Source organism: Notolepis coatsorum (assembly GCF_963971535.1).
Source record: "Notolepis coatsorum genome assembly, chromosome: 19".
Taxonomy (NCBI): domain Eukaryota; kingdom Metazoa; phylum Chordata; class Actinopteri; order Aulopiformes; family Paralepididae; genus Notolepis; species Notolepis coatsorum.
Window position 1 is genome coordinate 35,500,204 of NC_140183.1, and position 13,650 is coordinate 35,513,853.

Consider the following 13,650-nt stretch of genomic DNA (forward strand, 5'->3'; position numbering starts at 1 on the left):
AGACAAACGTCTTTCTCTGGTCTGCATCCCCTTAACAATTGTGTGTATTGGCCGTACTGTATTGTAAACATTCTGCAATCCGTTAAATAAAGTTTTCATTCATCATTCATTCATTCATTCATGCATTCATTCATCATTCAGACTGCTGAAACTTGGAAAGTTCTACTAAAGTGAAATGTCCCTTTAACGTTATGGTTGTGACATCTACAGGTATATCATGATTGGCTCGTTGTCCGGATGTTCTCGTCATCTGCCAACGAACCGCTATTTGTGGTTTTCTTTATTGTTTTCTTTTATTTACCGCGTCTTGTTTATCCGGCCAGTTGTGGGATGTACAGTAGGTGGCGGTATGCGCCTTTTTGTGATTGCGACCTGACATTAATTCCAAAGAAGAAGAAGACATTGTAAAATGGATTGTACAGTAGGTGGCGGTATGCGCCTTTTGTGGTCGCGATCTACAATTAAACCCATCGAAGAAGAATAAGAACCGCCATTTGGAAAAGTGCAAAAAATAATAACCAGTACGCAGTCCTCTAGCAAGCAACAAACAAGGTAAACACTTGAACTACCTTTTACTAGTTAGATACCGCTAGCTAACTATATATATCATTAGCAACATAGTGATTTGTGTGTTTTAGCTTTGGCTAACAACAACAACAATGACGTTACTGCACAGACTAACTTACAGCGTCAATGTTAGCTAACGTATAACAGGCGGACTGTTTAATACACGTGGCTAAACGGGTTAGCGGCATGAATAGCAACGTGAACTTACTGGGCTAACTTGTCTGCTTGGCGAAGAAATACGGCAACGTTAACATTTCAATTGGCTAACAATCACGCGTACGCTAGCTAATGTTGGCTAGCTGATGTTGCGCTAACGAGCGCAAAGCAGGTTTGAACTGCGTGTCGCGCGCCAATCCGGGGCTGGATGCTGGACACTGGCGCGAGCTCTCAAACGTGGGAACAACAAGGCAAACTAGGTTCTCGTTATAATGGCTTTCAGGACCAACGTCAACAGCCTAACTTTACTGAAAAGCCCAACGTTTTCGGTGACTAACGTTACATTTAACAGCTGGAGTTAACTGGAAAGTGTGACATTCATACCGGGACACACGTTACGAAGGGTAAAGTTAACTTAACGTTCCTCTAAAATGGAATTTGGCCGACTGATGTTGCTGTGAAGATAACATGAGCTGATGCATGATTAGACGAATAGCTACATGATGATGACATACTGATGCGCTCCTCTCCTCCCTCCCTCTCTGGACAGACTTGAGTCACATGGATAATAACTCTGCAGCAGACATGAGTGAGTTGATGGAGGCACCACTTGAGGAGGACCCGAAGACTGAGACACCACTTGAGGAGGACCCGAAGACTGAGACCCAGAGCCCAAAGATGGGCCGAAGATCATATGGTAAAGTGCAATGGATGCCTTGCTCCCTCTGCTCAGTTCTTAAACCAAACGGATCATTTCTGTATTGGAGTAGATCACACTGTTAAGCATCACATTGCATGGTTAAACAATTTAGTTTGAATGGCTAGCAGCTTTAACCCGAGCCATATTTTCAGAAAATACGCCTAAGTAAATGGAAGATTGCTCTACTTCTACAACGACCATTTGCATGTTCTTGGTATCTATGGATCTCGGGGAATGTATTCCCATTTCCCAGTGTCAGAAAATATTGTGTCAGGTACTAGGCTTGAGTAAATTGTAATGAACCAAAGGAGAATATCAATTATTATCCCCCCCCCTAGCCCCTTTCGTGACTTTCGGTTTGCAAGCCTGGGGCTTTTGTGACCGCAGTCACTTATTTATACGGCGCGATCATCCAGGAATCAAACAACCAAGCGTGATCGCGGGGCTCGGAGTGTGTCAAAAATATATCGGATCTGAATTTCAAAGATACCCAGCGTACAATATGGGTTTAACACAGCTTCACGATGGGTTCTGGAAGCTCGGAGTTGCTCATAAACATTTTAAATCATTTTTATAAAACGAGTGTACTCACAGAGCGAACCTTGGCAAAATGGCTGGTGCGTCCGGCAATCACTGCGCTCCCTATCGGTCCCTGTTGGTCATTACAACAATACACAGGAGACGCGCTCAGCAGATTCTACCCTGTAATGGCCTATAGGTAATGACCAACAGGGACCGATAGGGAGCGCAGTGATTGCCGGACGCACCAGCCATTTTGCCAAGGTTCGCTCTGTGAGTACACTCGTTTTATAAAAATGATTTAAAATGTTTGTGAGCAACTCGAGCGGCTACGTGGCGTAGTGGGCAAGGCGCTCGCCACGAATGCCGGAGATGCTGGGCTTGCCTGTTCGAGCCCAGCGCTCCACATTGCTTTCAGTTTAGCTGGTCGTTCATACTAATACACATTGGGCGTATTAGGGGGTGGGAAACTGATGGGTGGGGATCGGGCGTTGTGGACAGCGACTCCTACAGGTCGGTTGGTGCGCCTGCGCAGTAGAATCAGGAAGTGTCGGGGGCAGCGTGAGCCTCCCACGCGTTACTCCTCGCCACTGAGAGATCAAGCTGCGCAGGTGAAAAGATGCGACTGCTGTTACCTCAAGTACCGGAGGGGACTTGTGCTATGTATGACTTAGTCCACATTGCAGCCGGCTTGTGGGAGGCAAGAAACAGCGTTCGTGACAGGGGAGGGTTGAATTGGATGATACGAAATTGGGATGGGAGAAAATATAGAAAATGGGAGAAAAAGTGGATAAAAAAAAAATGTTTATGAGCAACTCCGAGCTTCCAGAACCCATCGTGAAGCTGTGTTAAACCCATATTGTACGCTGGGTATCTTTGAAATTCAGATCTGATATATTTTTGACACACTCCGAGCCCCGCGATCACGCTTGGTTGTTTGATTCCTGGATGATCGCGCCGTATAAATAAGTGACTGCGGTCACAAAAGCCCCAGGCTTGCAGACCGAAAGTCACGAAAGGGGCTACCCCCCCCCCCCATCTTTGATGGTAAATTACACCATGCTAACATTGACCAGACGTGGAAAATGGCCACTGAACTCATTCAGCACCCTCTTGAAATCAAGTGTACAAAAAATCTAAGAAAATGAATAAAGGGCAGATGATTTATAGGGGGTTTTGTAGATACAGTACTGAATTTTGCCATCCGGATACATACATTTTGAAATATGAATATATTATATCAGGCCTATAAATTACTAGGGTGGGAATCACCAGTTTCATCACTATACGATACAATATTGATTCTTTGGACAACGATACGATATTTGCCGATATCACAGTCTCCCACGATTAGATTAGATTCAGGTGCCTGCGATCAATATGAGATGATATTATGTGCCCATTTAACACAAATCAGTCACAAAATGTTATATATACAAAATATATCAATTGACGTTTTTATTTTTGAGCTCTTCCAGACATTTAAATTAAAAACAATATTGTTTTAATACAAATGGACCTCCTGTTCACTGTAAAGTGCCATGTTTTATTGAGCTTTAAACTTTAAGTTAAATGTTTTGGAACTCACAACACGCAACCTAAAACCCCTCCCCCTCCCAACTGTTCCTACAATTGTTTTATGTTGCATGATGATCATGAATACATTTATTATGTATTCATGTTTATTATGTATTCATGTTTAAATATCAACATTATCTGTCCATCCTCAGTAAATACTATCAATATACTCCTGACTTCATCTGGTCTTTTCAAACGCACACACACACAGAATGCCCCTCCCCCAGTCCCCACACACAGAATGCCCCCGCCCCCCCTCTCCTTCCCCAGTCCCCTCTCCTGTTCCCTCACGGTTAGCTGCTTAGCTTAGTTAGCTTAAGCAGCTAACGTAACGTTAATTTAGGTCTGCCCATGCGACGTGTGCATAAAGGAATGGCGACGATGCAAAGCATGTTCAGGGCTGTACACTGCGACGAGATGGTCGCGAATTGCCCCTTTAATTGGCCGTTGCGATTGGTAAATATTATCCTGGGGCGGGCTTGCGAGTAGTGCTTTCAAGCCTTGCATTCGCATTTCACTCCTAAATTATCCAAGGCGTGTGATGACGCCACTCACGCGAGCTGAGCAGTGAGCACTCAGCAGGTATGATCAGCGGGAACAATCGACTGAGCACTCACTCTGATAGACTGGCTGACTGTCTGATTCATTTAGCTATGAAGAAAAGTAAAGTTAGTATTGCTTCATATTTTCGACGCGTTCGACCTCCTATAGTGAGCCGAACTGAACTGAACTGAACTCAGACACACGGAGAGAGCTGCGGCGTCTGCTGCTCCTCCCGCACCCGTGGCTGTTGTAAACACTAGTCTCTAGTGGGACACTGGGACCTCGGTGAGCCTGCCAGCCGGCTAGCTACTGATATCAACAAATGCTCCAGCAAGTCTAGTAGTGCATGATAGCTCGCGTTAGCTTACTGTTCAAAACGAAACGTCTCATTAAACTAAATAGTTCAGATAGCTCCTGATATCAATGTCTTATAACACTGAGTCGATGTGTATTCGAGCTGAGGGCACGCTGAATATAGTCAATAGGGTCCAGCTGCAGCGCCGGAGAATCCTGGCCGTAGCTGGAGGCTACCGTATAGGGTCCAGCTGCAGCTCCGGAGAATCCTGGCCGTAGCTGGAGGCTACTCGGGTACACACAGACAGTGGAGCTGGTTGCATATAGCGAGCATTTTGACTTGTTGCGTGGTGGCGATGTCTCGCAGATAATACAACTACAAGTATGATTATATAATATATATATCTTATTAAAAAGAAATGTATATAAAATAATTTTCTTCTTTTTTTTTAAAATCAAAAACAATCGATATAAATAATGGTAAAATTGTTATTTAAAAATTTGCCCCTAAAAAAATATTTTTTGCCCCTACATTTCTCATTTAGGGGCAAGTGTGCCCCTAGTGAAAAAGCTTAGCGTACAGCCCTGATGTTGGATGCATTTGACCCGTTGCGGGGAAAAAACTGCACAGACGTATATCGGGCGCTCTGTAGCCCTGTTCTGCTGTACAGAGCTACACACTAGTACACAGCGTTTCAGACTACTGGGCGGATACAACTCGCAATATGAATCGATCTTTTTACATTGCATCGATCCTATTTGATTATTGATAATATATCGATCTGGATCGATGTATCGTCCCACCCCTATAAATTACCTTGAACAGGAAGGAGGACTGCAGCGTCTTTGTAGTGTGAATCCAGTGTTTTAGAAGGTGCTCTTTGGATAAAGGGGAGCCAGTTGAAAAAACAAAAGTTCCAGGCACTGAGCACTCTTTAAATTACCTTATTATGGCTAAGTCATACAGCTATGGGTCGGGGCAAAATCTCCCCTTATCAATGGCAGAGTTCAATCTGGATTTAGTACCACCAGTAGGGTGACCAGGTGTCCCCCTTTTGGTTGTACTGTCCCACCATTTGACCAAATGTCCTGCGTCCCTCATATTGAGAGGATGTCCCTCTTTTCGAAGCCAAAAAAAACATGCGTCTAAAAGCCCCTCCCTACAGACAGTAAACGTAGCAACCCGCCTCTTGTCCACACACATTGCTCTGATTGGTTATAGTACTTTAGCGTGCTGCTTGCCTGCTTGTGACGTGACTGAGACTGAGTCGTGACGCTACCTCATATCGCAAATCTGATTGGTCAAAAAAAACACAACAACATTACAAGCGAACTAGTTCAAGATGGAAAGCAGTAAAAAGAAACGGACCTGCAGTTACAACCAAGACTGGCAAACGACACATGACTGGGTGAGGCAGATGGCAGGCAATCCGCAGCAGGCTTTCTGTGTTTTGTGTCATAGTTCGTTTTCAATTGCGCATGGAGGAGAATACAACTTGAAGCGCCACAGTGGACGTGAGTCTCACTTGAAAGTGGCTCACCAAAAAGAAACATCCAGATCTATGGATACGTTTCTTTTTAAACCAAACAATGATAGCCAGACGGACAAGGTCACTGCAGCTGAGATAACAAGTGTCTATCACACAGTACAACACTCCCATTCATACAGGTCAGCCGACTGTGGTAACCTTTAACCTTTGATTTAAATCTATTCGGTGAAGACCATGGCAGTTATTCTAATATAGAAACACAATTTATTTGTATTATTATTTTTGTATTATACTACACTGTTTTCCCTAGTTCTGTGTTAACAGGGAATATCAAACACAAGACATTCCTGTCAAGTGATGACGTTTGAATATTTAAAACAGATGTTAGGTGGTATTTAATTTGTATTTATTTTGATTTAACCTTTAACCTTTGATTTAAATATATTCAGTGAAGACCATGGCAGTTATTCTAATAAAAAAAATTACATTATCTATCTGTCCCACTTTGTCCCACCAAAATCGTACTGTTGTCCCACTTTGTCCCACCAAAATCTTACTGTTGTCCCACTTTTGGACTTTTTGCATCTGGTCACCCTAACCACCAGGCTCCCGTCACAGGGCGGCAAAGACTGGAATGAAATATACTGTAAGTACAGTTACTTTTTTATAATGTCCATTGCTCTCCATTTTTCATCAGATTGCAACAAGTTTTTTTCTTCTAGACGTTCACAGAAAGGTAAAGAAACCACTGGCTATTTTATGGCAATAACGTTCAGGTTTGTTCGACCTGTGAGATATAATCACGAAAATAACGCTCAAAAATTATTTTCACGTCAAGCAGCTTACACTTGCATGTTGTATTTTTGTTCAATAAACAATGTGACTAGGCTAGAGCCATATGAAATCCGTTTTATTATTTTCCAAATTCCATTTTATTTTTTCCCAAATTCCGTTTTTTCCGTTTTAATATTTCAGAATTCTGTATTTTGCTTTTTATGCTCATTTTACCATCAGAAATAGTGTCTAATAAGTGGGAATGAATAAATGTCTACAATTGAATATGATATAACAGTCCATTTAATGTTTTTAAGTGCTGCAACTCAGAAATACAGTTACATTTTACACAATACTTTTCAAATAATATTGTGACAAAATAAAAATACACATTTCAAGTGTAAACAATAGATACAGCTGAGCTAGCTACTACTGACATTATCACAATGTCAGTAGCCTAGCTATATCTATTTTATTGTGATGAAATATAGTAATGCATAATTTAGGCACCTTTAGTTTAGTTTATTTCGTTTATAAAGGACGGTGTATAATGACAATCGTTTGCATTAAACAAATGGATTGCACCAGATTTAGCAAGAAGCTTGATTGATTGATTGAAAAGTTTATTAACAGATTGCAGAATGGGTACAGTACAGTACAGCTCAATACATACAATTGTTAAGGGGATGCAGACCAGAGAAAGACTTTCGTCTTGTTTACATCAGGGTCCCCCATTTTCAATTCATCATAGCTATCATTTCCATCTATAGTCCTATGTACTGTAAAACGTTTCATAGCTATTTAAGTTTATTTCGATTATAAAGGGCAGTGTATAATGACTCGTTTGCATTAAACAAATGGATGGGTGCACTAGATTTAGCAAGAAGCGATCATGTCCTAACGTTATAACTATTTAATCACAATAGTGTCGCAAGTGTTTTTGTGGCTCCAGTCCACGGAACGTTGACAGAATTAGCAAAACACCTTATCGCCGGAGGCATAAAAGTCATTAGGATACTGCTCTGCTCTGAATTGAGGGCTTATTGGGGAATTTATTAGCTTCTTGACGATGTAAACACCGAAGCAGCGAGACGCTTGGGAGACTGCCTGTGTTGTGTGTAACCCGCTCTAGCGTCCGCCTCCCCGGTCGCGTGTGCACCAAGCGTTCCACCCAAAAACGGAATTTCAGTCCAGATTAGGCCAAATTCTGCAATATTCCACGTTTTGCAGTTGATTCCATTTTTATTGGTCAATTCCGCGATTCCGTCCGCGATTCCGTGAACGCGGATTTCATATGGCTCTAGACTAGGCCAACGGTGACTTTCATGAAGAGGGGAAAAATATTATCGAAATTGACCCAGTTTTAGCGTTTTTATCAAACATTTTGTCGACCCAACAACCACAACCACCACACACGTGGATATTTTAATCCATGGTTCATAACGTGCATGCATGTGTCATCTTAATGATGACGTCACACCCGGTACAGGGCAGCAAGGGGCTGAGAATCACAGGCAGGTAGTGGCAGGAAGCAGAGCCTTCTTGCTACTACTAGCCGAGGATCTAGTATCTGTTTCACCTAACACTAGTGCTCCGTGATCATAGCCATTTATCTCTAAAGCTAACCACTATTTGTAAAAGCCACAACCACGTTACCATATTTGTAATAATGTAAATCATTGTGTCGTTGTACATATTGTGTATATAACGTTAGCTAGCTTGGTAGCCAGCATTCTCGAAACTCCTAACATGCCCCGATTTAAAATGGTTCTCTCCTCTTTGTATACCTTTGTCCTCACAAACGAAGTATTCTGCCAGGTAATTTATGGACACGACAGTTGGTAGTAGTTATAAGGTGTTTGAGCTTGTAACGTTAACGTTAGTTAGCTAATAGCTATCGTGGTAGCCCATTTCGTGACTGATGCAACGAGTGCTATCCGAGGGGCTGCTGTCGTATCAACATGCCGTGACGTGTGGCTTGCTAGCCGGCATGATGCGTGTGCAGTGCTTTGCCCCACAGGTCTGAGAAGAGGATGTGCCCATTTTACTCGTTCCCCAAACTCTTTTACATGCCCCGATTTAAAATGGTTCACGTAACGTTAGCCAGAGCTATATAGCCAGCGGTACTATGACCTGGATGGGCATAAGGCATAAGTTACCGGTAGTGACGTCACAGCACTGACAGGGCTGTACGCTAAGCTTTTTCACTAGGGGCACACTTTTTCTAGTGGTACATTTTTAAATAACAATTTTACCATTATTTATATCGATTGTTTTTGATTGAAAAAAAAAGAAAAAATTATTTTATATCTTTTTTTTTAATAAAATATATATATTATATAATCATACTTGTAGTTGTATTATCTGCGAGACATCGCCACCACGCAACAAGTCTAAATGCTCGCTATATGCAACCAGCTCCACTGTCTGTGTGTACTGAGTAGCCTCCAGCTATGGCCAGGATTCTCCGGAGCTGCAGCTGGGCCCTATACTGTAGCCTCCAGCTACGGCCAGGATTCTCCGGCGCTGCAGCTGGTCCCTATTGACTATATTCAGCGTGCCCTCAGCTCGAATACGCATCGACTCAGTGTTATAAGACATTGATATCAGGACGGAGCTATCTGAACTATTTAGTTTAATGGGACGTTTCGTTTTGAACAGTAAGCTAACGCAAGCTATCATGCACTACTAGACTTACTGGAGCATTTGTTGATGGCTATCAGTAGCTAGCCGGCTGGCAGGCTCACCGAGGTCCCAGTGTTTACAACAGCCACGGGTGCGAGAGGGCTGGAGGAGGGAGGAGCAGACGCCGCAGCTCGCTGATCATACCTGCTGAGTGCTCACTGCTCAGCTTGCGTGAGTGGCGTCATCACACGCCTTGGATAATTTAGGAGTGAAATGCGAATCCAAGGCTTGAAAGCACTACTCGCAAGCCCGCCCCCAGATAATATTTACCAATCGCAACGGCCAATTAAAGGGGCAATTCGCGACGATATCATCGCACTGTACAGCCCTGACTGATAGCGTCTGATAAGCTTTTTGATTTGCTCCATACATGTTATTCGTGCATGGACCTTTTGAACCCTTTCTGAGTGGAATTTCCGGCGTCAAATGGAAAAAAAGAAATAATGAAAATAGATACCAATGATGTAAACTCATTAATTGAAGAGTAGGGTTTAACCTGCAAGTTGGCCTTTAAACCTTTTTAAATCTTAGACAAATGAAACACTTTGCTTTCATGAAATATTGTAAGCCGTCATTTGAGGCTTTATAAAAGCAGCACAATGAACAGAAATCTGTCAGTGCAGACTCCGACCTCATCTTAAATAACAAACAGCATTGCTTGTTGTAATTAACAAAGAGAGGCAGAGTTGATTTTGCACAAAAAAATAAATCATAATTTCTTAAAAAAAAAAAAAAAAAATGTAATCGAATTTTATTTTCATATTCGAATCCCATGCCCATCAAACGAAGCTTCGAAGTATTTAAGACAGCCCTACATAGCAGAATGGGGGAGGGGGTAATGGAAGAGACATAAATATAGGAAATACAATTTAATCTCAATATATAAATAGTGTAAACAATATAATTAACTCTGAATATAACAATATGAGAAATAAACACTGTAAACAAAGGTGCAGATGAGGGTCTGTATGCCCCATCGGGGGTGTAAAAAGTACCCAGAAATTATACTTAAGTGAAACTATGGGTACTGTCTCAAAATCTTGACTCAAGTAAAAGTCAAAGTATCTGGCTAAAAACACACTTGAGTAAAAGTAATAAAAAAAAAGTCCTACTTTTAAATGTACTTAAAAAGTAAATTTCTTTTTTTTTTTGGAAAGGGATATACCATGGGTCTCAAACTCATTCCATCATCGGCCACGTTTTCATTTTAACTACACGTTGCACCAGGTGAGTTAGTTGAAGAGGTGAGCCAATTAGTGAAATCATCAGCTGGTGTTTACGCAAGGCTGGAATGAAACCAAGCATACACTCTGCCCACAATGGAATATGTTCTGTGATAGACCATGCTGAAATTAAAGAACAGAGGACACTTTTTTTTGCATTAAAATGATTAATTTTAATGCACTTCTCCATTGAAGGTAAACTAACATGGACACCATTCACATCACAGCATGAATAATATCACAATATTAAAGACAGAATACTGTAGTATCCTGAATAATATGACAATATTAAAAACAGAATGGGGGTATCCTGAATAATATCACAATATTAACCACAGCATACTGGATTATCCTGAATAATATCACTATATTAAAGGCAGAATACTGGAGTACCCTGAATAATATCACAATATTAAAGACAATACTGGAGTACCCTGAATAATATCACAATATTAACCACAGAATACTGGAGTATACCCTGAATAATATCACAATATTAAAGACAGAATACTGGAGTATACCCTGAATAATATCACAATATTAACCACAGCATAATGCGGATTTTGTACTCGAGTGAATGTCGTTTAAGGCAGGGGTTCCCAAACTTTTCAGGCCGGGGCCCAGAAAATAAGGCGTCAGAGAGCCGCGGCCCAATGCACATCGTCTGGCTTTTTTTTTTTTTTTTTTTTGCCAGGCGACCGATTTTTTAAGCCAAATATCACTTCAATCCTATTAAGTTAGTTCAAGTTAGTTATTCATTTATATGTGCTATTTATGAGAGGGCTAACTTGTTGCAAAATAATAATGATAATAATAATAGCCTCATTAAAATACTATTGTTGCTTCGGTTGTTTTCAGCGTTTTATGTGCATAATCTGTTATTTAGTTTGAAATGTTCGTTGAAATAAGTAGATTTTTCGTTTTTGTTTATTTATTAAGTTAATATAAAACCATATAGTCACATTTTAGAATACAATAGAATAGAATTTTTGAATACAACTAGAAACACTGTCCTGGCCTGCTTCTAAGTTCAGTGGCCTGACAAAAAATAAATAAAAAAAAAAATAAAAAATAAAATGTTTTTTTTTAATTTTTTTAATTTTTTTTAAAAAAAATTTAAATCATCTCGCGGCCCATCCGTGGCTGCTCGCGGCCCACCTTTGGGTCGCGACCCCGACTTTGGGAACCACTGGTTTAAGGCACTGGCCAAAACATTGAAAGTATGGGAGCCCTTCAGTCTTCTGCAGCAGAACGCCTTTCAAAGCTTTCAGTGTCGATCCAGTGAGCGGTTACCCCAATGAAACTTCTTCGTCGGGCTGTCCAGCAATCTGTTGTTGTCGCGATCCATTCAACTTCACTCATAGCAGCATTGACTTTCTCTTACATAGTTTGAGCAGCTTTGCTGTTCTTCAAGCGGACAGTGGGCCTCGTAATGACGTTAGTGCTTGGTCGCAAACCATTTATCAGGTTTTTAAATGATGGCTGGCAACTCAACAACACTATAAGGTTGGAGTCCTTGAACTATGTATTTTTTATGTAGATAGGGCCATGGATGCTCGTCTTGTCCATCCACGCCGTCGCCGACCGTTTCGTCCTCTTCATCACTCATTGTGGCCGTCTTCTATGTCTTGTCACTCTGACTGCATCTATTCTTCTGATAGCAGGTGTTTAATCAAATATCCCCGCTTTCTAGTCTTGCACAAGGACCAATCAGCATGTGTATGGGCGGGTTCATTTTCCATTGATGGGGATTTGATTGGCTGTTTACCTGCGGTCGCAGGATTAATAACGTTAACGTTAGTTTGGCCAGATGAACAATTCAAATATACTAATTAAAATGGTTGGACCTGCACGATTTGTACTTTGTACTTTGTAGGTCTGCATTTTAAATGTAAGGAGTAAAAAGTGTGTTTTTTTTTCTCAAATGTAATGGAGTAAAAGTACAAAGTATACAAACCTAATAATACTTGAGTAAAGTACAAATCTCCCAAAACAGTACTTAAGTATTGTAACGAAGTACAATTACTCAAGTACTTTACACCCCTGCATCGGTTATAATGTTACAATAAATATAGGCAATAACATTATTTAAATTTGAATATATATACTATGAGTAAAGGTAAACGGTATACACAAGGTGCCGGTGTGGGTCTTGTACCCTAATTACGGATATCCAATCACTAAGAGGAAACATAGTTAAATGTATATTGGATGAAAATAACATTGTGCGTTTTTAGTAACCTGATAGCTGTATGGTATAATATTATGTGCCATGTACAGACCACCTTAAGCCTAATGTTGTATCTGTACTTACCTTCTCTCAGCTCTGTGTTTGCCGACAGAATGATAAAAGTAGCCATGTTTAATTTAGCATCTCACCTTTTATTATTATTATTTTTTTTTTTCAGCTATGGGAGAAATTGTTGAAGGCAAGCGAACAAAAAAGACAATTGAGAGGTTGGATTTCCAGATCTCAAAACCAAAGGAGAAGCTAAAGATTGAAGAAGGTAAGATGGTAACTATGACTAATTCTAACTCCAATGCAAAATACTTTGTTGCTAGTAATTTGCCTAGTCGTTGCTCCCTAACTACTAGGCTAAGTCACAATATTGAGCCTCACAAATCCCTCTTATTTGGCAGGGTTGGGCAAAGGTCCAGCTGGACCAGGATGACTGGTGTCATTTTGTTTAGAGCTGGTTGCAGCTCTGTCATAAGTTACCGTGGCTTCCTGTTGGTTGTCAAGAAATTACATGAGAACATCCCCTATACTCTCTTGTATATAAGCAGGATTCTTAGTCTGGAAAATGGACGAAACTAAACAACATAATTTGCCGTTTTAAAGTTTGGGAATTTCACTGAAAGGTATGGATTAATATGTAATGTCCAACCCTGATAGACATAGTTGGTGACCCACAGCCATTTAACTTTTTACTAATTGTGATATTTATTGTTTAAAGAATAATCAGGGCAGCAAATGAACATCAGCCAAATGCTGGTACATTTTGACTATGGCTATAATAAGCGTGTTGACACATTGGCAGTTGAACAAATTAACAACCCCCCCCCCATGACGATAACCCCCCACCCCCAAGAAGTACATGTGCTCCTAAATGGGAAAAAA

The 13,650-nt window shown here is 40.9% G+C and overlaps 1 protein-coding gene across 2 annotated transcripts in view; it reads left to right on the top strand.

Moving 5' to 3' along the window:
- The first annotated feature begins 455 nt into the window (after positions 1-455).
- The window catches only part of dek (DEK proto-oncogene), a 70,159-nt gene continuing 56,964 nt past the window's right edge, over positions 456-13,650 (top strand). The window contains exons 1-3 of one of the 2 annotated variants that reach the window (XM_084335993.1): positions 456-552; positions 1,274-1,420; positions 12,938-13,036. In XM_084335993.1, the coding sequence (XP_084192119.1) occupies positions 1,285-1,420; positions 12,938-13,036 (235 nt within the window). In that variant the 5' untranslated portion in view covers positions 456-552; positions 1,274-1,284. Of the gene's footprint in view, positions 553-951; positions 1,128-1,273; positions 1,421-12,937; positions 13,037-13,650 lie in introns of those variants that run through there. The other variant, XM_084335994.1, reaches the window with a different exon arrangement.